The sequence below is a fragment of the Sycon ciliatum genome, chromosome 5 (assembly GCF_964019385.1).
Source record: "Sycon ciliatum chromosome 5, ocSycCili1.1, whole genome shotgun sequence".
Taxonomy (NCBI): domain Eukaryota; kingdom Metazoa; phylum Porifera; class Calcarea; order Leucosolenida; family Sycettidae; genus Sycon; species Sycon ciliatum.
In genome coordinates, this window is record NC_088647.1 from 22,929,674 (window position 1) to 22,955,546 (window position 25,873).

The window sequence follows — 25,873 nt, forward strand, 5'->3', positions numbered from 1 at the left end:
CAGCCTACACGACTGTCGATATATCCATACCTTGCGAAACAGCATACATGGACGACGTTAACCTGTACTCCACGGACCGTCAACATCTAGCGTGCGCACTAACAGAGGCAGAGGTAGTTTTCAAAGAGTGGAACCTCAACATCAACCCTACCAAGACCGAGTGGACCCATCTATACCAAGAAGAGGCTGTTGCAAGAAGAGGTGAGGAACGATGGAGGTCCACCCGGTTGCTTGGTTCACTGTACGGAGTCACAGAAGACCTCAAGCGCCGGCGCCAGCAAGCCGCAGCTGCCTTCAACACACTTGTCAACCTGTGGATGCGGAGACAAGCTATCTCTGAAGCAACCCGCCTGAGGTTGTTTGATGCATTTGTGCTATCTATTTTGACCTACAACTGTGGCGTGTGGGTGCTTTCATCCCGGGATGCTACAGCAATGGATGCGTTCCACAGAAAGCAGCTCCGCCGTCTATTAGGGATATCTTACCCGGAAATTATCACCAACACAGACCTATATACCCGCTGCAATGCCGAGCCAATATACGTACTAAGCAGAAGAGCACGGTGGAAACTGTTTGGTCATAATCTACGCCTCCCTGAAGCAACTCCAGCGCAGGTGAGCATGACAGCGTATTTCCAGCGACAGAATCGGGGCTGGCTCGGACGCCCGCGCATCACCCTACCGGTGGTGATAGACAACGAATTAGCCAAGGCAACGTCCATGCGTCTCCGGAGTCTGAAGGACCTGGAGACACTGCGTTTGGTGGCTCGGAACAGGCAATCATTCAACGATATAATCGCACAGGTCACATTGTAGAGTGCAGATCACCTAGTGCTTTCAACAATAATAACGTACTTCCACATTATGGGAATTTGGTATAACCCCACACCCGTCATTGTTGAATATTCGATAATAGCGTGGATTTCCCCAACAATATATTTTCATTTTTTGTTATCCTCTCCCATGCCGTTGTACATAAGCGGCTTGCCGCGGATATGTCAATACTACTACTAACAGTTACCATGGCTACTTGAGTTAGTACTTTGCTGGTTACGATTCTTGTTTTCTTGTTTTCTTTTTTCACTTCCGTTTTAGTTATTACATTGCATTTATATTATTTGGTGCAATATTAGCGCACCTTTCTCGCACCAAATTATTATTTTTGCTACTTGACCATGCACCCCCCCCCCCTTTTCGATGCCAGGTTGCAACGCTAACGCCGAGACCTCTGGTCGGTCGAGTTGCTCCCTGTACATCGGCACGTCGTCCCTACATCCCCTGTGTCTTGTTTTGTGTTTGTCTCCACATGTACATTGTACGTATGTCTCTTTGTAAGTAATATTGTAGGGCTGTGTTCCCAATGTAAAAAAAAACAACCCCATACGGTACGCCCCCCCCCCCCCCCCCCGATGGTGCCATGATGGTCATTGGTCACATGAGATCCGCGGAGGCACATTTTTTACTGCGACGGTGTGTAGACGTGTACCTGTGGATATGGGTCATGTAAAAGTCTACATTATACACTGATCATGTACTGTGTACATGGCGAGTAGGTAGTGCATTGCTATGTCGCGACCAAGGAGTCATACTTACATGTACATGTATGATGACTGACCCACATTACGCTGGCCGATGCTGCGACAACGACCAGGCGCGTGCGCCGTACGGGTTCCTGGGTGCCCGGAACCCCCCCTTTTTTCGCTCAAAATGCAGGATTTTGCTTCATTTTTTGAAAATTTTCCCGGGGAGGCCCCCGGAACCCCCCCCCCCCTTGAAGGGCACCGGCGCGGCGCACGCGCCTGACGACTTCGACAGGAAACCGGCCGACTGGGTCGGACTACAATACGCACACAAATTTGTCGGAAACGCGTGCGACACCACCATCCACACCAGGCAATTTTCGCTCCGATCTCTAGAATTTTCGCACGCCACAGGGTGCCCGGTAGACCAAGGTGGACCACTAACTAACTTCAAGGTCCAGCAAAGAGAGCTATGAGTATACACATACATAATTGTATTATGCTTTATACGGTTCAACACATCTACGATCATGGTCCAACATGAATTACATAATTGTGAGCTACTAGTCATCATCTCCATACACTATTAAGTCACTCTAAAATTCTGTAACCAGTTTTCATGAGGATAATATAGAGCTACAAAGTATTACACGTATGCCACAACCAGTGCGGGGCCATGACAACGCTCAAGTTTGTACAAACAAACTTGCAATCTGAGTACCTCTCGCCATGCATGATTCTCAGGCAATGCAACTTTCGGGCGTGAACATTCTTTCAGGCACGTTCTTTTCTGACGCTGTGGTCAGGAAGGCAATGCACTGGACAGCAAGTGCAAATCACCGACTAAGCTTGAAACATAGTCCACCGGTTGTGAAACTTAAAACGTATAGTAAACTTGTAAATTTGCGCAGCATACTTGTAAATTTGAACCTATGGAAATAGAATCTTCGTGGCAATATGCGGAAAATATGAAAATTTGCTTCCACCTCCATAGACACATATCTGCAAACAGCATTAGTTGTTTGATCAATAGGCTCTTCAGAGTAACTCAGTGACCTGGAATTCATCTCGAAGGGGACTAGTCTCCGTGCTTAAAACATAGTGATACCGAAGCATTGGATATAGACACGTAGCATCGACTAGCACTGCAGTTCAGCGTGGATTTTACTATATACAATTACAAGCTTGCATTGCGAAGCATCTCACTGAGTACTGTTTCTAAGGAAAATATACAAAATTTGTTCAAGCATACCTCAGCCAGCTGGAATGCCAGCAAAGATATCAAGACGGCGAGACTAAAAGACACACAACTGTAGAAAACTTCGGCAGACCCGAAAAATATTGGATTGAACCCACGCGACCGTTCAGCGGTGTCTCCAAACGCCACTCTGACAAACTCTTTGCAGGTACTTGGAAGTTCATGGCTGCTGTGGCAGCCACTTCAAGACAGACCCTGCACGGACAAAGCATACGATGCATAGAGACATTCATTGATGCTCGGAGCACTAAGCTGATGAAATTCGTATGCAGCCTTTTGTTGATGATTCTGAAACAAACTGTATAACCGTTTGATACCAACCCTTCGTTATAAAAATGTGAGGCGGTACCATGGCTACCGCGCCGAGCGTAGCAACGTGTCGGCTGAGACCACCAAGAGAAGAGGAGGAGAGGTTGTTGCATTATGAACCCTTGGTCCTTTGGAATATATAATACAACTCATTTCTCATTTTTTTTGTATTAAAATAATTTTGCATGTTGATAGCAAAAGGGCAAAATCCCCAATCGCATATAATATAGCCTTGTTCGACCTTATTTGTGAACTCTGGTCATACGTATTTAGAGTTGAACACGGCATTTCGAAACAATCTCAGTGTTAAATTTTCCGGAACACGAATATCAAGAGCACATAAGCCCACAACCTCTGTACAGTGCTGCGACGGCAGAACTTCACGTCACATGACACAGTTCAAAAGGTTACGCTGGCAAACAGTGCAAAGTGACCACAAGAGAGTTGAACCCAAAGCAGGGCAGCGTACAACCCTGCATCTATCATGCACAGAGTGCAAATAATGTGTACGGGTTCGGTACGTAATGTGAAGTTCTGCCGTTGCAGACCCCATAGCTGGAGTTGCATACTTTCGGCGGTTATGTACTCTTGCTAAAACTAATACTACGGTTACACTTTTCCAGCCATGCTGCATTTCAGACAATCTGAAGAGAACACAGGCCTAGCCCAACTAGGGTGGTGCCAGATCACCGGGTACACCAATCATGTACGGTCTTCACCACTGCATGATTCAAATAAGTTCCCATCCCTCACATTCACAGTGACAGCTCCTACCCTGAACTATGTACAACCAGATTGGACGACTTCAAACGGGATTATCCGGGGAAAAGGAGTACTGTACTGTTAGCTATAGTGGGAAGTTTTCTTATGGATTTATAACACGTTGCATGCAGAAACCACTCAGAATAGCAAAGCCAAGTGGCTGTCTATACGTTTGTATTCTCCATGCACATGTCCAGTGGTCTAAGCACATTTTTGTAGTTCTTAAACATCTTCAAACTGCACTTTACAAGCTCTTGTCCCAGCCAATCCTGTATGGAACACACTTCCCTTCGCAAGTGCACGGAAGCCTGGTGTAGGAAACATTTCGTATCCGAAATTTACCCAATACATTCACTAACATCACCTTTTAGGATTGATTAGCTAAAAATCAAATGTTAGGAATCATAGGACAGCCAGTGGACAGATACAGCATATCTCAAATTAAAACGTAGGTGAATACATGTACCGTAAAATCCCGCCAGCGCCATGCGTCCCTGCCTGACTTCTTGTCAGGGAAGTGATTGATTGTATCCTCGTATGACTCTGTGATGCCGTACTGTGCTGCAGACGCGTGCTCGACCCGGTTGGAAATGTACGCAACAGTGCCCACCCTCATGACCTGGGATCGCACAAACCTTGAGTTTTGATGGGTCTGTACGAATCCTGGCTCTTGACCTTTGGTAGGTGTACCCCGGTGATGCACGGACAGTTTTTGTAGGGTAGGTACTTTTTCATGTAGTACTCAATGCGGTAAATAGGACTCGCCATCTGCCCCTCCCCACCTGGACCTACTCGAAGGGTGGCGGAGGTAGGGGCGCTCTGGTGGGGATGTTACGATATTAGCAACACTTATCTGGTGGGTACACCTTACTCTCCCCACCACCACCTTCCAAGCAGCCAAGCGGGCAAGTGCATGTTAAAGTTACCATCAACTTACGGAAACTTCCAGCAGCTTCTTCTTCAGTAGATCAGCTAGCTCCTGGTGAGCCAACTTCTCACTCTCTTTCAGAGCGGACACAAACTGGCGAAAAGCCTGTTTGCCACAGCCTGGCAGTGCTTCCAAGAGGACAGATGCCTGTACAGAACAACATTACAAACACACAAACACACACACAGTGTTTTCTTGAAAAAGACACCCATACACACAGTATTTTCTTGATAAGCAGCTTTTAAAAACTAGAATTGTAGAACAACTGGCTTTGCCTGCTGCTGATGCCATCCGTAAGCTGTACTGATGCAGGCTTGCAGCTGTAATGCTATTTTCTACTATATACTATATTTTACCTTTTTTTCCATTTACTCAATTGCATTACTTGACTATGTTCTCATTGACAAATCGCTAAATTAGACGTATCGGTAGAAGTATCGGTAGATGTCACCGTACGTCGTGATAAATAATCTGCGTGCGGCTTACACTCCAGTACGGCTTATACTTCAGAAATTAAGGTACTTCACGTAAGTGATAGAGTCCTTCTCGAGTGTGTGTGTGTGTGTGTGTGTGTGTGCGTGTGTGTGTGGGGGGGGGGGGGGAATGAAAAATAGGGATTCACTGGCCAGAAAAAGCCACTTCAATCAGCTGTGTGGTGAATACCAGGCTAAAAATTAGTGGCAGTCAATTAATCAGCCTTGCAAGCTGTTGAATGGTGTAAATGCCAGCACAAGTTGCTATGTCTAACATAGCTGTTTGCTATCATCGCTTCCGCTATGGGCATGTCTGAGGTCTGAGGTGTGTGTGTGTGTGTGTACATGTGGAAGAATACAATGGACCTACAATCCATTTTGGTGACTGTTTCTCGGTTGTCACTTTTCAGTTCCGCAGTAACTGTTCTTGTTCTGAAATCAAAAAGTGTAGTTCAGTTTGATTCTTCATCTCACCAATCTCATTTGTACATCTAACTATCCTAATTCTGGTCATTGCTGTGGTGGTGGTGGTGGTGTAAGGAAAGAAGGGTAGCTAGTTTACATGTGCAGGCTACAGCTAGCTTCACATCGACATTGCTTGCAAGTTGCTACCTCTTTCGGAAATTCCAATAGACTTAGGCAGGGGATTTCACCTGAATAAATGAGTCTCAATTTGACATTCACAAAAATGTCAAATTAATCCTGGGTTCACTGTACAATACACATAGATCATCGGTGTTGCCATGGTTACCTGGTCTTCACGATCATCCATAGCACGGAGTTTCTTGCAGAAGCGTTGGGTAATGATGCTCTCTGCATAGAGACAGTCCAGAATGCCCTCTTCTACGTCCAAACTGCACTTCAATTCCACATAGCTTGAACGCAGCACTTCCTGGTGAAGCTCAGACATCTACAGTGGACATGAAGATAGATTGATAGGAAATACTCTGTATTAAGAAAAGCCTGCGGGGAATCTCACTTAGCAGCACATCTGATATCCAGAAAGAGGCTTCTCGTATAGTATATATAGTATACAGGAATCTCACACGTTTGTATGTATTGTGATGTATGGCCTGTGCCTCAATACGATAGGATTCCAAACACAGGTGTTGCTGCTTCTTATTGCACTGGTTGATAGGGTAGGCTTCACTGTACAATCACTAAACAGAGTCTGTAGAGACCAGAGTTCTTACCCCAGTCTCAAGTTCTTACCCCAGTCTCAAGTTGACTACTCTTGACATTACCAGTCTGGGAGGCATCAACACTAGTCTGCATGGACAGTGTCTTGTCACTGGAACACACTGATACAGGATGCAGGTCATTGCGATGTAGTGAACACTTTCCAGGACCAGGACACACACGGAATGTCTCCACGAGCTGTGACAGACCTTGCGACGGCAGGATATCCTCCACAAAGAAGCACATTCCGTAATCGGAGAGCTTCTCCAGAAGAGCGCACATGTGATCTAGAGTCTCATCTTGCCCTGCTGATTTCAGTAGGGTTCTGGTTTCCATGACAATATCCGTACTGAGGTGACCCTCCGCACGCAAACTCTTGACACAGTCCATCACATTGATAGCTAAGGTACTCTGTATTGCAGCATAATGCTTGCACAGTACTTGCTGGTAGGCTGTAGCTCTCTTTGACACAGCGGGCTTCTGGGCAGTTGCTGCAACTTCTGCAAGTCAAAGAACAATGTGGCACAAACGGTCAAGCAGTGAGTGGAGAACACTACAAACGTACCATTCACTCCTCTCCATTTCTCTTTAGTAAGAACACTGCTCCAGAACAATACGGGTATCGTCTTCAGTGCCCTTCAGCCCTACAAAAGTACAATACTTTCAGTTCACAAATCTGGCATCCTCACACAACTCACCCACATCTTATGGGCCAGGAACAGCAAGTTCACACCTTCCGGTGACTCCAATTATTATGAAAAAAGACTATTGTTGACACTGGTCGATAAGTGAGCACTTAGAAGTGAAGATAAAGAAACCATATCAATATTTTTGTTTTTCTAGTTGGTCCTTATCATTGCAGCAAGTTTTGACCTGACAAGCGCTTGTAGAGCTACTAGGCTGTGATACTGGTGGGAAACAGTACCCGGTTTGTTCGGCCAGAACTCCAAGTTCAGCCCGAGCTCCATGGCACTATAGATCAATTGCGGACGGCAGCATTGTCGATATATATTTTTAACATGCCAATATTTTCGGCTGCAGCATTTCACCTGGATCACGATGACACGGTTCAAATCGGCGAATTCCCAATTCCGTCCTTGGCTCCCTGAACACTCGTCCCCTGCACGCACTCTGCATTCTAGTGATCCCGCGCAAAAGACTTCCCGTGTATCCTTTTCTCTTCAATCACCCTGTACTCCAATGACCCTGTACACATGCCATACTGTCTTCAATTACAGACTGTTTTGAAAACAAGCCCGCTGATTTTCAAGGTGAGCTATCGGCATGCAAGCCTGCGTTTACTGTGGACATACATATAAACTACCTAATTCCAGGTTTCAATACCAACCTGAGCTGAGCAGAAGCCCAGCGCAAACACGCGCGTTTCTATAGGAATAATCCCAGACTTATATACTGCCTTCGCACCCGATATTATGGTCAATTCCAGTGTGTCCTTCCCTGCGTGAACCCTGCACTCTAGTGGCCAGGGATAGGCAGGTTATTGTAGCTTCTCGTGTCTCGTTTTCCAGCCTGCATTCCCGTATTCCACAGTGAATGTTCAATGAAATCTGATCAAGTGAGGCAAGTAAGTAGTCATCGCACTGCACCAGGTCACAAACCATTGTTTGCAGGTCTAGGGTTGCACAGCGCCAGGCATGTACTTGATTCACAAGATTGGATTTCATTGAGCAGCACTAGCACTGTACTTTCCAGGATATACTTATTTTAAACTGCACACTATACTGAAATCATCTCACCACTGTCCTTGACTGCGGGCTCCACTACTGTCATTGGCTTTTCTGGCATTGGTTTCTCAGGATCAGCAAGCTCTGGGGTCTGGAGAGAATCAACGAAACAAAGCAATGTGGTAATCAGACAAAAGATTCATTTATACCAGCCAATCACCCATCCCTTTACTATAGACGAGTACAGGACAGAAAATGATGAAGTCAGAACTCAACAGATAACCAGATAACGGCTTCTAGGGGATCTACTCCGATAGTATAGCAAAGTACATATCTGGCAGGTAGGCCCTCATTGTGTCAAGTGCAGGTGTACTGAATTGGATTCAGTGACAGAAGTTCAAGTGGTCCCCAATACTGGGGGTTGGGAGCAGTCCAGTTAGTATGGGTAGATTTGTCACCTTACGGAGAAGGAAACAACTCAAACGTGCATGGATCCATACAAAACTAGATACAATAGGATCCTAACTTCAGCGCTGTCATGACCCTGGCCTGACTGCGGTATAGCACTTGCAAGCCCTATTGCATTTGTCCACATCAACTCCTTATGTTTCTATTGCTATTGTCTTCCAAGTGCAAAATATACTTCTACTCATTCCGGGAATCAAGCACTACTGAAAAACGGGAAAATTTCGGAGCAGATTGATTTTCGGTAACTTCAGTCCAGGTAATTATTACTTAAAATAAACTGAGAACTAAAATTCAACAATCCCATGCAACACCGAAAATATTACACAACCGAAAAAATTCCCGGCTTTACACTATGGAGAAATGAGATCAGGGGAAATCTTTTCTCAAAGATTTCAGTTTGATGGACTTGTCGACATGGTTAGACAAAAATTATAACATAATAATAATAATGTGTACGTGCTTGCCAGTGTCTCTCGTCACAAGGTGGTTGTCATGGAAACAGCAAACCCTGAGCCAGCGAGTGCATGCTGTACTGTGCAATATTGCCTACACTGGTTCGGGTTAGAGTTCAGAGTGCTTGGTGCTAGAGTTGGTAAATTCAGAAACATTTCCAGCCCAGGGCAACTGAAAATCAGAACTTGCCCTCACAGTCCTCACAGTTGCACCATTCTAACATGGACTGGCCTTGTACATACTCTCGAGTGGACCAGACCATACACCCAAAGCACGGGGAAAATATATTTCGGAAAACTGAAAATGACCTATAATTATTTTACCTGTGTGTCTTCGGCAAAGCATGGCCAGTATTGCCGTACATCACTGATATCCACTTCTGGACGTGATCCACTAGGACAACGTGGACGCGATCCCTCCACCAATGGAGCAAAGTGTTGACACCCAATCTCCTCACAAGACTTCTGCTTGTGTTTGCGACACGCATCTCGGCTGAACGAGCATGGACAGCGAATAGCCCTGCCAAACTTCACGTGAGTCAGGGAGAATGCCTTCAGCTTGTCAAGCTCCGACTCCAGGTACGGTAGAAGCTCGTGACAAATCTTGACTGCAGCCGACTCATCCTTGCTTGCTGCAGTACCAACGCCAGCAGAGCCAACTGACTTATCCGTGCGAGTACCAGCATTGGTAGTAGAAGACTTAGCTGTGCCAGCTGCGACAGGAATCTCAAGTGACAGGCGAATGCCATGCTGGAAATACTGCATGACCAGCCAGAAGCGATCCTTCGCCAGAATACGTGCTGACGTGTGATAGAGGATTGGATCCACCTTTGGACTGTAGCGTTGCATACACCTCACAACACCACACCAGAACAGGGTTTGTGGAAAGTAACGATCTGCACCACTGTACAGGTACATAGCTGGACTTGGCTTGCCTTTGCTCGCTTCATCTTGAAGACGTGCAACTCGCTCCACCAGAGCTGGCACAAAGAACTTGCGAGTCGTCACCTCCTTCCTCTGACCAGGCACGCTCACAGTTGTCTTGGTGTTGTAGAACAGGGCAAAGTGTTCACCCATCTCAAACAGGAAATCACGCTGTTCTTCTGTGGCCGTGTAGCGCGATGTCATACGATTGTGCTGTGACCAGCGGTGGATGGCAAGGCTTTCCAGGAGGATGCCATTCTGTGTCAGCAAGTCGTACTGTGGACGCAGACGCTTGCTCTGCATACTCTTCGGTTCAGGACAAAAGAGAAGTGACATGGTTTTCAGAACCCAGTGGATGTCGATGATGACACGATCACGAAGACGGGCATTGTGAACAAAGTGAAGCAAATGACCAAGACCATGGTGGAACTTCACCATCTCCTGGAAATCGGACTCCGGATCCTCACTGGAGATGCTACCAACAGCAATGGCCAAGCGACGTAGCTCGTCAACAGATAACCATGGTCGTTCGAATGATTTTGCAATGTGCCCAATGGAGATGGTTACAGGAAGCCAACGAAGTGGTATTGGAACATTGAACTGATGCTGCAGCTGCTGGATGATGTCGTGACGTAGCTGAACAACTGCTGGGTCTTCCGGATCTTTGCCAGCTCGTGTGTTGTCCACAAATACTACCTTGTCGATGTTGTTAGCATAAGCTTTACCCTCCGCATTGGCCCAGATATACTGCTCAGTCTCTTCAATTGCCTTCTTCCTTGCTTCTGGCTTCTTTGTTAACTTGTCCACATGTGTGCCAATGGCAAACACGGGTACGTTGTCGCTGTCTCCAATGACCTCGTGGATAGCGTTGAACCATGTCTCCATGACGTCGAAGTTGGTCTGCTCCAGGCTGTTGGAAAGCGGCAGTTCCTCACCGTCTACACCAAACGTCGGCTTCGCTCTGGCCTGGAGCTCTTTTGAGGCGTCGAACACAACAGCATATGCACATCGATCACAGGCCAGGACCATGTGTTGGATCGCTGCAAACAGCTTCTGACCAGCAAAGTCCCAGACATCTATGAATGTCAGGTTTTTCAGATGCTCTGCAGTGAAAACTTCACTTTTGCCTTTCTTCAGATCTTCAATGAAGCCTTCAAACTTCTGCGTGGCTGAGTTGATTTCTTTCTGTAGCTGCTGCACATCTTGCTCTGCTGTTGCTATCTGTTGTCCACTCATGGTTGAGACCTCCTCCGGCTTGGATGCAGTGGAAACATTCTGAGAGTCCATGGTTTCAGATGAACTGGTAGCCGATTGAGCACAGTACTCGGTGTGGGTGGCTTCATCGCGTTGGCTGATAGCAGATTCACTCACACTGGCTGTTTTTGCTAGCCCAGTCTCAATCACAGCGGATGGTGATGTTGCAGGAGTTGACGGCATGGAAGATGTGGAACTGGTGTTCTGTGGGATCTCCAAACCTTGTTGTCTCAGTGCTGCTATTATCTCTTTCTTCCTTTGCTCTTGTCCAACAGCTCTGTGTGTCAGGGCCAACTGCTGCTGGTAAGAATCTTCAGCTTGCTTCCACACATACTGTAACCCTTGTTTCTCGATGGTGCAGATCACCTTCTCCAGCTCCACACCTATTGTGCTGTCGACTTGGGACATGAACGCTTGACGCAGGAGGGACCGTAGAAAGCTGCTCTTTCCTGTGCGGCCCGGCCCGCATATTATCAGGCGTCCGTACGGTATCAGCTGGACACCTTCCTTGATCAGTTCACTTAGAGCTGCTGCGTACTGGCCATTATCAGCTGCACAATACACATACACCAGAACAAAGCACAATACATGTGATGTAGGTATGAGGAAGAAGTTATTGAAGAAAATTGGAAGGACACGTTCAGGATGAATTGGGTCTAGCTAGCCTACGACACAGAGATAACTCCCATTTCAGCACCAGAATTTCAACATGAACAGTTTAGCATGACCATTTGAGCATGAGTATTTCAGTGGAATGTAACTGACTGCTGTGAATTTGAGCAAATTAATAATTGGCTTAGAAGGGGATAGTATTGAATCTCGTGAAGTTGCATCACATTATCTGCACGCTACGTATCTGTGGTCATGCACTGAGTGACAGTGCAAAACATTTCCATAGCACTTCTTATCCTAGCACTGTTCAAGCCAGTGTCTGCCAATCATGTGACACGTCTACTGAAATCACATGCTCTGCGACATTTCTCATGTCTATAATTTGATTATGTGGGGCATTACTCCCGTTCATACTGCCATTGATTCACAAAAACAGAAAACTAAGTAAGTCAAGCAGACAGTTCTTTCGCAGCTCCAGTTACAATGCAAAGACCGTCTTCTTGCCGACGCAACATGTCAGTGTGTGTGTGTGTGTATGTGTGCGCGCGCCACGGGGTGGCCAAAGGCCACCCCGGTTGGCTACAGTGTCAGAACAACTCTTGGAAACTCAGGCGTCATGTCCAGGGGCAGAGATTGACACTGCCACTTGTCGTCTGACAAGGGTTGCCACTCGTCGCGGTGTGACGAGTCCGCGAGTGGGTCACAGTCTGCCAAGAAATCTGTCCATAGAAGAGTGGAGAGGGAGGGAGATGTGTCCTCATGGCTGTTTTTTCAACGCTTGGCCTATCGCTGATATCCCTGCGTGGGATGTTCTTCCAGTGGAGACCAGGTGGGACTTCGGGTGTCCACACTCCATCACCTGGTTGATTGTTTTGGAACTGCAATAATGCAGGTTCAAATAGTTATTGTTTCCTTTTTGTGCGTATCTCTTGTCATCTCTCTTTTCTATACGTCGCACACCAGATGTACTACTTTCGCTGTCTTTCTCCTGCTATCTCTCTCTGCTTGCTGTTTTTGTTTTTGTTGCCATTGTCCCTCATCATACCCATGCTTGGGTGGAGGGCGGCGTGACCCGTTAGGGTAGCTGTCAATACAGTACGCAATCGTGGGCGGCGTCGTGGCGGAGCGGCTTCCTGGTGGCAGTGCTGACTTCTCTTGGGCTCTCTCTTCTACTCTCCCCTGTCTCAGGGGCGGCGTGGCCAAGCATTTGGCAGCTGTACACCAGGCCAGGTGTGTGTGTGTGTGTGTGTGTGAGAGAGAGAGAGAGAGTGTGTGTGTGTGTGTGTGTGTGTGTGTGTGTGTGTGTGTGTGTGTGTGTGTGTGTGTGTGTGTGTGTATGTGTGTGTGTGTGAGTGTGTGTGTGTGTGTGTGAGCTGACGACATACATGTACATCTAGACTACCATGTTTACATGGACACTCCAGCAACAGTCAATGTAACTACATAGCACATAGCACCCAGCACTAAATACAACTACCTGGTACTCGGTATGCTAGTCTACTTGCAGAAACTGTGGGTTCAGACAGAACAGTACCAGTAAAGGGCGCATATGCTTACCCTGGTCTACTCCAAGTCAACTCCGTGAATTATGTGTACAGTGTATGTAGGAGTGCATGATCCTATGAAAATTTCACCGCTATTTTGGATGAATTGGGCAGACCTTGTAGGAACACATTGGTCTTACCAGTCATAAAGTGTGTGATGCCCCTGAGTGTGGCACATAACATTTAATAACAATGATCACTGTAGATTCAGGGTGTGCTAACTTAACCGCGTGCTTTTCTGTCTCGCTGGGATTTTTTGCGCTGACCTTTTGGGCACTCGTTTCCACGGCACTATAATTCGCAGTGGGATTTACTGTCATGCTGAGATGTTCCTCGCAAACTCTGTAGGCACTCACTTTCGCCGCGCTGAGAAAGGTAGACCTAATGTACAGGACTCTGTAAAGCTTGCGTTGGAATATTAGCGCTGTAAAGCTCGTGCTGACAAACTTTGAGCATCTATTTCCCTCAATTTGGGATGACCACCACATGTACAACACTAACCTTCAACAGCATCTCCCGGTCCTTCTCTCACTGCAATCACATCTTCATCATTCACCACTGATATCACGGTACCTTCTGTAAGAAAATGAGATCAGAAGAATCACAAACAAATCTCAGGAGTATTGTGTTGATAAAAAAATATTTAAAAAATTCTACGGGTTCGCGTACCGGGCAGGTCAAGAACAAGGAGTCGTACAACTCCCTGGTCAAGAACCACCTTTCCGCTTATTGTGTTGATAGCTGGTTAATAAAGTTAAGGAAATCGACATTATGACATTACTAAACAATAATATGCTGGTGATTTCCACAAACAAGACAGGCAGGTTTTAGCCTACTTTACTATGCTATGAAATAGAGTTTGCGACCAAGGTGCTCTTTTTTATCAGAATGTGGGTTACTTCCCACACTGAAGCTCACGTTTTTCCTGCCGACTTTGAAGGACCTCTTGAGTGCTCTGGTTGGTGGTCGTGAGTCAGTCAAGTGTCATGTCAAGTCACGGGGAAAGCGCCATTAAGTATGGACGATTTCAACAGATGGTGAGCCACGGAAAAAAATTATAACAAGGAAAAATGTGGGCACGAGTTATGCGATCAAGTCCACAAACTAAACCAGATGTTGAACAGTCAGACGTGCACAATCTAGCAATCAAGTCTCAGTACGTCTCGTCATGTTTGTGCTAGACTGTGCTCGTCTCACTGTTCAAAATCATCGGGTTTAGTTGGTGGACTCGATCGCATAACTTGTGCCCACATTTTTCCATGCTACGATTTCAACAGAATTCCTTATTTTCGTTATTACGGAAACTAAGGCCAGAACATAGTTAAATAACTTTTATAAACTAACTATACAAGTTGGAACACTACACAAAATAACTCTCCTCCTCCATATCAGTATCACCTTCCCTGACGAGCCTTTGATATGCGAAACAGCTGTCAGAAGGAAATGTTTTACCCGTGACCCCTTCGCTGTTTGAAGGTATTGGTGTGACTAATAGCTACCGAGGGTAGCAATGGTCAGTTTTATAGCGCATGGAGGAAGACAGTTAGTTTGTTGTATTTTTCAAAAGTCAAATGGTACCGTTCACAGTGTTTATTGAAATTGGAGAACGGTGTACTAAAGGAAATTAACACACAGCTGAACTATTAAAGAAAAAAAAAGTAAGAGATACTAACAGCTATAACACTGAACAGCACTGAAATAATACAAGTGTCACATTGAAGGCGTGGCCAAACCCAAATGCATGGGCTAACAAGATTTAATGAAAAAGGACGAAGTGCTAATATAAACAGCACTACATAGAATACTAACGGCCAAGCTTAGCCACACCAAACACCACATGTCACTTCAACAATTTCAACGCAATAATACTATCCTTTTGTACGCACAAATTCGGCTTGTAAAGACGCTGATAAATAGCTTCCAACACATTTAACTGAAGTCTATAACCATGACGACCACAGCACAATACAGTAAAACAATGATGAGAATAGAAATTGCGACAATCAGGACTAGCTACAAGATGATTGTACACAGAAGAATAGTTCTACTACAATAACTTACGTACAGCAGTACGACTCTCACAGCAAATCTCACGTCCACTCTATTCCTTGCTGCTTGACTCTCCGCATTCACCACCATCCGTTTCCTCATCTGTTCCATCGTCCGATTCATCTGCAGGCTCCAATTCTACTCCATCCCTCTTGACCTGATCCACTTCGCTTGGCTTGGCCATCACACTCCTGTCTGGTCCCTCCACTCACCCTTGTCCGTTACATATGTAGCTCCTGTTGTAATTTGCTGTTGATCGTCTTGGTCTGTCAATTGTTGCATTGCATGTTTTTTAGTTGTGGGTTGCGTTATTGGAACTGACGACACACCAGGTAGGTCAGTTTGGGCTGTTGATTGTAGTATTTGTGGTGGTGTTGGTGGTGGTGGTATCTTGCAAGGCCGGTCACGGGCGCACTTCACCGCAGCCGTTCCCGAAGGCGGAGGATTGAGGGGAGGCAATGGCACCGGGAACGCAAGTGGCACAACTTCAGCCAGAGCCCCCAGAGGAAATGGCGAAGGGTCCGCCGAGGGCAGCAGGCTAGGAGGTGACACAGGCCCACCATGTGACACGCCGCGCCCCCCCCTCCCCCACCGTCACCGACGGCAGCAACTGCGGAGCAAGCACCGCCGATGAGCACGGATCAACGGGTTGTGTAGGTGTTGGTTGTGTAGATAATGGTTGCTTCCTGGGAGGGCCCCGTTTCGGTTGTTGCTGTTGTGCACTAGGTGGAAGTATGTGACGTTATGTGGTGTCTGTTTGATGCGTTCAGTACTTCAACCTAGCGCAGAACAGCAACAACCGAAACGGGGCCGACCCAGAAAGCAACCATTGTTTACACAACCATCACCTACACAACCCGTTGATCCGGTGATTGCTCCGCAGTTGCTGGCGTGGCGTGTCACAGGGTGGGCGTGTGTCACTTCCTTGCCTGCTGCCCCTGGTGGACCCTTCGCCATTGCCTCTGGGGGCTCTGGCTGAGGTGGTGCCACTTGCGTTCCCTGTGCCATTGCCTCCCCTCAATCCTCCGCCTTCGGGGACGGCGGCGGTGAAGCGTGCCCGTGACCGGCCTTGCAAGGTACCACCACCACCAACAACAACACCACAAACACTACAATCAACAACCCAAACTGACCTACCTGGTGTGTCGTCAGTTCCAACAACGCAACCCACAACAACCACAACTAAGACACCATGCAATGCAATAATCGACAGACCAAGACGATCAACTGCAAAATACAACAGAAGCTACACATCTAACGGACAAGGGCGAGTGGAAGGACCAGACAGGAGTGTGAAGTGAAGTGGATCAGTTCAAGAGGGATGGAGTAGAATTGGAGCCTGCAGATAAATCGGACGATGGAACAGATGAGGAAACGGATGGTGGTGAATGCGGAGAGTCAAGCAGCAAGGAATAGAGTGGACGTGAGATTTGCTGTGAGAGTCGTACTGCTGTACGTAAGTTATTGTAGTAGAACTATTCTTCTGTGTACAATCATCTTGTAGCTAGTCCTGATTGTCGCAATTTCTATTCTCATCATTGTTTTACTGTATTGTGCTGTATTGTGCCGTTTTATTGCACATTGTCTCCACAGTTTTACATTACATGAATACAGTGTACACAAATGTCGATCCAGCTAGTATTACTGATTGCGGTTACAGCAAATGTTAGTTAGAACATTTTGTAAGTAAAAGACAACTGTATTTTCACATCAACTTCACACGGCTGGTATCTACACTAAGACAAAAACCATCATGATCCATTGACTAGGATTCATTATCATGGACATTCTTTAACTTGCATCGCAGTCTTCAAATTGTCACTTACCATCGCTCTGTGAATCAATAGCCCAATTCAACAGTTGGACAAGACTACTCCCATCACATCCTGCCTCACGGTCGATCCTGATCCGGAATTCTTGTCCCAGTCGTTGAGTGAGCTCAGGGCGGTGCAAGTAATAAAAGAGAAACAGAAAGCAGTACACTGGGTACAGTAAAGACGCCCCAATTGCCGATTGACAGCAAAGTGGAAGATCGCGCACATGACCAGCCATCTCCAATGCTGTTCGATAATTGCCGATGCCCACTTCATCCAGGCTGACTTGTTCGAATAGTTCAGTGAGCACTATATCTGGTACAGTCGATAGGCTGCTGATGATGCGTGGTAAGTTGCTCTTGCAAACCCTTGTGAAAAAATCTACAGGTAACAAATATCACACAAGAAAAACAATAATACAATGATCTAACCATTATGCCTGGTCCAATAGTTGTTGGGTGTGCATGTGGTATGGACAGCAACTAATTTTAATTCTCCTAGCTATGCAAAAGACGTTACTTCAGTAACGTCTCGCGCTAGCCAGGGTCCACACCGCTTTATTTAATCGGTTGTGGCGACAAACGCGATTAGGCCGGCTGCAGATACGCCGTAATGTCGCGCTCGCCCCAGCACCATTCAAACAATTCCCTTTGGCAGTTCACGGCACGAACTTCAACAAAGCCCCGTGAATGCGTACCAGGGGAAGGCTAGACAGCATGTCTCTAGACATCAATAGGCATCGTATGAAAAGGCAGTCAATAGAACTAAAGAGCGAAAGCCTTTGTCACGGTTCGGTTTCACTCGCGCACCGGGCCCGAGCTGGCAGCACAAACAAACGCCGTACTCACACGAGACCGTTGGGCCAACGGATGACCACAGCCATCAAAAACAGGAACAAACCCATCCACGGCTCTTTCTCTTGCTAGCTGTGCTGCTGCGTGCATCCAACTGTTTTGCAATTTCTCCCTCCCACCTACGCCTCCTGGTATTAATTATCGCTCTACACTATCCTACGTCTCGCAATGAGTGCCACTCAGCATGATGGTACTCCAAGTTACATTGTATTTGATCTGTCCTAGCTCACTATTCTGGACAAAATATTAATTCAATTGCAATGAAGCGCCGGGGGCCGGCGGGGGCATTCGACGGCTTGGTCTGATTCCTAGCTTGTTGGTAACCGGCTTGAGATTTCCAAGGTTGCTATGACAACGTGCAGTCATGCGCAAGGCCACCCAACATGCATTTGGGGGCCAGGAAAGACAGAAACACGTTGCTAGGCAACAGCAAAAGTGCTCGGCGAGTATCACGCTACTAATGCAGCACGCACGTTGGCTTAGGGTATCACGCTACCCTTGCGCTGCGGGGTACCACATTGCCCCTCGCTGGAATCAGACCCGCGCCCCGGATACCTTGCGCTGGCCTCCTGACGGCCAAACTCAACCTACTTGTGCGCTGTGACTGGGGTTGTGCATGTATTAGCAACATAATGTGGCCCAGGTCGGCAGACTTTCAATTAGCCAAGCGAGCTACTCAGGCCAGGGTGCATGATCACTATTCGCAGCACTTATCATCCATGCAGCAGTCGGGTTAATGTATATGTGTGTGTGTGTGTGTGTGTGTGTGTGTGTATGTGTGTGTGTGTGAGTGTGTGTGTGTGTGTATGTGTGTGTGTGTGTGTGTGTGTGTGTGTATGTGTGTGTGTGTGTGTGTGTGTATGTGTGTGTGTGTGTGTGTGTGTGTGTGTGTGTGTGTGTATGTGTGTGTGTGTGTGTGTGTGTGTGTGTGTGTGTGTGTGTGTGTGTGTGTGTGTGTGTGTGTGTGTGTGTGTGTGTGTGTGTGGCTGGTTGGTAAAGTAACTCCAAAATTTCACTTCAAGGTACCAGTGCATCTAGTGTCTGCTTCTATCAAAGCAGCGTGCTGTCTATACTGGTTACCTCAGCAAGTGTAGGGTGTGCATAGGTAACTGTCTTGGGATGTACTCCGTGTGGTGTAGACCAGGTGTGCATTGGTGGTCGATTCACATGGCTTCGCCAGTTGTGTGGATAGGACAGTTATCTGGCGCAAGTCTTGATCTGTTTCATTCAGGTCTTGTTCGCTATCGTTGCTATAAGAGAAAATCTGTGGATGCACATCCAGTGCATTAGCAGATTTGCGTGCTTCTCTTGCGACGGGCAGGTACATGGTGGTGGTGGTGTGTGTGTATGTGTGTTTCTGGCGTCAAGTTTTCATCACGTGAAGCGACATGCCTTGCGCGCTATCTCGTACCGTACCGTTAAAGAAAGCTGGCCATATATTCAAATAATGCTTTCGACGGCAGGACCACAACATGAAGCAACTTGGTAGAGTGTGAATGCATGCAAAGTTTATCAAGGGAATGCATGCACGGCAATAGTGCGAGTTTGAATCCCATGTTAGGCTACACCAAGTTATTTCTATGTTTCGCGTTACTGCGCGCGTACCTTTTCGAATTCTTGACAACAAAAAAGAACCGAGACAAATCAATCGATGGCTGTTCTGAGGAACATTCTCTAGCCTGTATCGCAGACCAGAGGTTATCAGCTTCTCCATAATATTGCATTCCAGGCGATGGTACGTAGGTGCGAGCGATGACAGTTTCTATTTTTCCAAGCTGTACTACTAGTAGGGCCTGCTCACCAAACGAGCGGAGATTCCAGGTGTGAAGGACTTTCCACGATCGTGATGGAGCGGAATTCCACTCGATTCATGTCAAAGTGCAGAAGGAGTCATCCATGAAATGTGTTATTGTATCGCTCCAGCCCAGTCTGCCAGCTGCCCTGTGGCAACTTACTTGTTGTCGTTTCGGATTTAGTGATAGTTTAGTAGTGGTATTCTGTGTGCAACATGGCTCAGTACACATAGAATGGAGTTTTGTTTTTTCCTCTGTTTTTCGTTTGTTTTTTTCGCCCGCCCGCGTGCCTTTTCCAGAAAATATCCGACGCGAAACATAGAATTAACTTGGTGTGGCCATGTGTGTCAAAAAGAATAGAAAACAACGAGAATTATTATAAAAGCTAGCACCACAATGTGATATGAAAGCCCAGGAGCTCTCGCTAGGCTTTGTTTTGCCTAGGTCATTAAGTGTGTTATTCACACTGATAGAAAAATCTTTTAAATGCAAAAACATAATACTAGTAGCCGACAATCGTAATGCAAAGACGTTTCTATCAGTTTGAATACCATACATGATGACCTAGGTATAACTTATAGTAAAACCTGGTTTAAGCGACCTCTGGTTTTAGTGACCACCTGCTTTTAACGACCATTTTTCCATGCACGGACAGTTCTACACAGAATCTACACCGGACACAGCGACCACCTGCCTTGTGCGACCAGCGACCGACTTTTAGTGTATTGCTATTAGTGTATGAAGTGCGCTATTGGACCTGCACATAGCGACCAAAAACTAGACAAGTGTTCTGGCATATTTAGTAATATGCTCTCTGGCAGGATTCACTGCAACAGGGTTGAAGTGGGCTTAGAAACTGGGCATTGTATTGCAGTCAACAGAAGTGACACGTGACATTACAGGGTGCGCTGCATGCACTTAGATGAGGTGGGAAACTCATGGGTGCTGTACCTGCACGAAACGTTCTATGCTCCATACCTGTCAATATGAGCATAATCATGGAAGTATTATGGGGGGGGGGGGGATCCGATATGTCGCCAATGCATGGGACCTGGTTCTAAAGGCCATTTGGCTTAAACGACCGCTCTTGCCTGCACCGTGGGGTGGTTGCTTAACAGGTTTTACTGTAATAACAAAGTATAGTGAGGGCTCCTGGGCTTTCAAGCCTCCTCGTATCTTTCCTCACAAGCATACACAGGTACAACAGGTACTGAACACAAGAGTATTTTTTATGTGTTTCAATTGTATTGGTCTCATATTTTTAAAGTTGCACAACAGTCAAGCAGATCATCCGAGAAGGACAGGTTGATATGCTGACTTTTAAATTTGCCACCTTGAAACGACTACAAGAATGGCTAACGGGTCTCACCTCTAGCTTCAATTTAGGAAAATTTAGGACGAGCCTTGGTTTGAAATTTTGGCAAAGTCTGGCTCCCGGCACCGGCGCGAACGGTTCACACACCACTTTTGGTCAGAATTGTACGGGATCGGTGCGGGTGCAGATCGCTGCAAATCGCAAGAGTTGGGCACTGCCCAACCTTGCCGGCGGTCCCTTGCGATTATTTACGGTATGATTTTGTTACGACTGCACTGGTTCACATGATCGTAATGCGCCGGGAGAGGTTGCAAGAGGCCCACCGCCGGTGACTCCCGGCACATACCGGCGATATGTGAACCAACCCTAACATGCGCAATTATGCTACAAGTATGATATTCATATGGTACTGCAAGTCGGCAAATTAGTCCACAAATTTCGGCCCGTTCAAATTTCGGCCTCCCAGGGCTAAAACCCATTTCGACCGCATCAAATTTTCGGCCTGTACTGTGCCGCCTGTATACACTGTCACACTGAACCTTGCAGAACAAAATTTAGGCCGCAACAAACATGACCAGGCCGAAGATAGCCGAAAATATATGCCAGTGCAGGTGGTATCCTGATAATTCGAATATGGCTTAATTCGAACATACTGCTTAATTAGAAGTTTTTCCAGGACCGATTTCTATCTATACGATTCCCACATAACACTATCTGATAATTCGAACCTCGAACTGGATATGTCCGGTTAATTAGAAGTCCCACGGATTCCACTTACATAGAAAAATGTGTGGGGTTTGTGCTGATAATTCGAAGTTAGCAAAGTGTAATTCGAAGTTCACTGTACACTGTACTGGTCAGTTATGTTTGTATGAGCAGGCTATGCCGGTCAGTTCAGTATCTATGAAATCTGTGTATAAGGTCCATAGCGCAACCCTGCGTGACCATGACTCGGAGCATTTTGACATACATGTTTGGGTTCATGTTTGGCCAATTAGAATGTGCGGACCATTAGAAGTTTTTTTCCTGGCATTTTGAGATTCGAATTATCAGGATTCCACCTGTATGCGCTGAATATGTTTGACTTACAGTATAGAGAACACTATAGGATCACCACTGTGATCTCTAGGTCGTACTTCCCACTTCTTTGCCTGAAACAATTATTCGGAATCTCCATCAACTTTAGAACAGTACACATACATGCTCCAGTGGTTCTTGTCTTCCAATACCTCTTCTCATAACATAGTAACACTCATGAGACTACAAGATAGTCTTCTGAGAGTGCTTAGGGAAAATATTGGGTTACCAGAGCAGCTAACAAGTGTAGTGGTGCAGTGCCATGGCTACTTCTAGTATGAAGTACATACATGTATGCATTTTACATACAAACTAACCAACAAAATGACAAGCAAATTATTGTTTACTCCCCTGCCAAACTGCCAAGGTGTTAGAACTAACTTTATGGGACTGTTTCACTCACGTGGATCCGTGACATCTTCATCAGGATGATCATTCTTGCGAGCTTTCCAAATCCTCTCCAGCAATCCACCAACAGCAACATTGGACGGGAAAGATGAAGACTGGATGGCTTGAATGAGGTTTTGGACACCTGATCGTCCTCTCTTGTAGGTAATCACCAAGCCAACATAGACAGCTAACCGGTCATTTTCTGAACTCCTTGCGAAGGTGAAATGGTCCTTCCAAACCATCAGAGATTTTATCAGCATGGGATCTCTGCTGATACGTGGATGATGTTCATCAATTGCCATGACAGCATTCTTGAGCGCTTCATGTGTAATCTGGCATTGAGCTATGTCATGCCATGCTGGCAGCACAACATCATCCCAGAAGTCAAACGGCATTGTTCTAAACACAAATTTATGCAAAACAAAAACAAAATACGTCTCCTCTGATTATTGAGTAATGGATTCAACAGGAATTATTCACATAAAATGACAATCAAGCAGAAGACCAGCTGTACAGTGTCACTCAATATAGGCACATGTATACATCTGTAATGATGTTAACCACCTGCCTCCCCCCCCCCCCCCCACACGGCATAGACCCTTATGCATGAAGACAAATACTGCCATGCATGCATCCCATACCACCAATCCTTACACTGTCACCGCTGGTTCTCCACAGCCACACACCGGTATGTAAAACTCACATAATTCATGTTTGGTTAACTGAACACACTTCACCTACAACACAGTCCTCTGTTCTACACCACTACTGTTCATATGTACACACAATCATTTCACTAGATCATGGGTAAAAGATATTCATGGTTCAAGTGATACTCAGTTAGACTGAGTTTTGCAAATCCGCAGGAACTCCACCACCCTCTACTTGAAGTAGGACCAAAGCACAGATGAAGCTCTTAATTAAAATGGTGGGCGGAGAGTAGATCAGAGCCACAACCAAAGAGGTTAAAAGTCTGAAAATCCAAATAGCTGCATGCATGCCAGGATAAACTACCTAGGACTATGTAAATACTACTTGTACTTGTATCACAAGACGTATTAGGTTCTGGGAAACATCACAGTACAGATGGATATCAGGCCCGCCGTAACGGGTCCGGTTGGTCAGGTGATCACCGGACCAACTAGTGGCCACAAAAACATGTTTACTGCTAGGAAGGTTATCATGTTCCCACTAATACCACTATATCAAACATGAACTGTATGAAAGACTATGATATAACCAGACCAATTGAAAACTGCTTCCGGTGGTACTGGATCATTTGCACTTACACAGGAAAGTACTCACCAGTTTGAGGACAGTGTTAAAGGTTTTAAACAAATAGAAAAAAGTAATTTATCGTGTCCGTCCCGAAGGGAACTCACGACGGCCGCTAACACCCGTTAAACCCTAGTGTTGTATTTTTGTATTTTTTGTATTTGTATTTTAGTGTTAAAGGTGACTGGGGTCTGGGGAATATCCTGAGCAGGTGGAATCCAACGAACACTCTTTTCAAGCATGACGTCAGTAGAACTGCACTGACCCTTGGCCTTGTGAAGCACAATATCTTTTCTTAGTTTGTCATTTCCTTATCGCTGTACTAATGTCGTAGTACTACAGACTACAGTGTAGACTAGTGTAGCATGTTAGAATACATTTCACTTACACTACTACTACTTTGAAGTATAACGCATCACTACCACGGATTTTATTCATATCTTGCAAATCTAAATCCGAAATGCAATTCTCGACATAGGATAACTCCAACCAATCTCGCCAGCCTGGCACTACTTGACTGCACTGCTTGAAGGTTTGAACGTTCAAGGTCTATCCTGGCTCTTATTTACAGAGTGTATACATGCACTGTACCTTACCGTAAATACTGGATAGCTGCAGATACAGTGCAGCTTCGGTTTTCCAGCACAAGTCACACTAGTGGCTTATCATCAACACATCACCCTGACTCGTGAGAAAACAACGCAACGATGTTACGTTATCGTCCAAACCTCCTTAGTCACCGACAGACACACGAGCAGACAATGATTTCTCGAGTCGATGATACGCAACAGGTCTACTTTCTCTCTGGTCAGTCTGGGACAAGGGTATGCTGCCTAGTGCAGTGACCAAACACGCTACGGCCCAAAGATACTAGACTATCAGTCTAGAGTTGTGTTTCTTCTTCGCAGATGATCGGTAAAGCGTCTTTACCAAACAAAATTTGACTGTCTGTAGTGTAGCGCGCTTGCGCGAGAACAGGATGGCCTTCATGGTAATCAGTCTGGTGATCAGGTGATGACTTTAGGCAAATAATTTACTAAAATTTACTAAAAATTTACTAAAAAATAGTATACTAGTAGTGTAGATCTACCACTAAAAAGTAAAATGAACGAAATGATTATGTACTGGCGCATGGCAGTAGTCATGGTACCGGTAGTACAGTAGATCTACACTGTAAAGACAAGTCAGTGACCATGGTGACAGTGGCGAGTCAGAGTGGCGGGTCACCAGGTCACTGCAGACACTGGGCGCCGGGCAGGTCATTGCGGACAGAGCCCGTTTGGCGCTTTTCTTCGCATGTTTATTCTGCCCTTCTTACAATGATTGATAAATATGGTGGTAAAGACACACCTGGCAACATGGCGGTAAACACACGCCTGCCCACACACGCTCTCTAGGCTGCAAAGTTCTGGCACAGAGCTCTCCTTCTCACCACCACCACCATCAGTTCGCGCCTGGCGCCTGGTCGATGCATGGCTGGCGGTATCCGGCATAGCAGGCTGGTACATCAAGTAGCGCATGGCACATAGATGATGACACAGCAACGACATAGCTCGATTGCGACGTACGTTTCGTCCCCGCTGGACTCATCAGGCAATCTTCTTCTTGGATGTCTTCATATGGAGCTTGACTCGGGAGAATGAAGTTGACGACATCACTGCAGCTGTACTTATGGTTGATAAATATGGTGGTAAAGACACACCTGGCAACATGGCGGTAAACACACGCCTGCCCACACACGCTCTCTAGGCTGCAAAGTTCTGGCACAGAGCTCTCCTTCTCACCACCACCACCATCAGTTCGCGCCTGGCGCCTGGTCGATGCATGGCTGGCGGTATCCGGCATAGCAGGCTGGTACATCAAGTAGCGCATGGCACATAGATGATGACACAGCAACGACATAGCTCGATTGCGACGTACGTTTCGTCCCCGCTGGACT

General features: G+C 46.3%; 1 protein-coding gene across 1 annotated transcript; it reads right to left on the reverse strand.

The window, feature by feature from the left end:
• Positions 1–2,047: 2,047 nt before the first annotated feature.
• On the reverse strand, positions 2,048–24,893 carry LOC135818072 (uncharacterized). Its single transcript, XM_065331392.1, has 10 exons — positions 24,531–24,893; positions 22,673–23,058; positions 17,243–17,611; positions 13,869–13,943; positions 9,358–11,762; positions 8,186–8,264; positions 6,462–6,928; positions 6,001–6,159; positions 4,786–4,923; positions 2,048–2,972 (listed from the first exon to the last, which is right to left on the reverse strand). The coding sequence occupies exons 2-10, from the start codon at positions 23,052–23,054 to the stop codon at positions 2,961–2,963; spliced, it is 4,086 nt and encodes a 1,361-aa protein (XP_065187464.1). The 5' UTR covers positions 23,055–23,058; positions 24,531–24,893; the 3' UTR covers positions 2,048–2,960.
• Between the last annotated feature and the right edge of the window lie 980 nt (positions 24,894–25,873).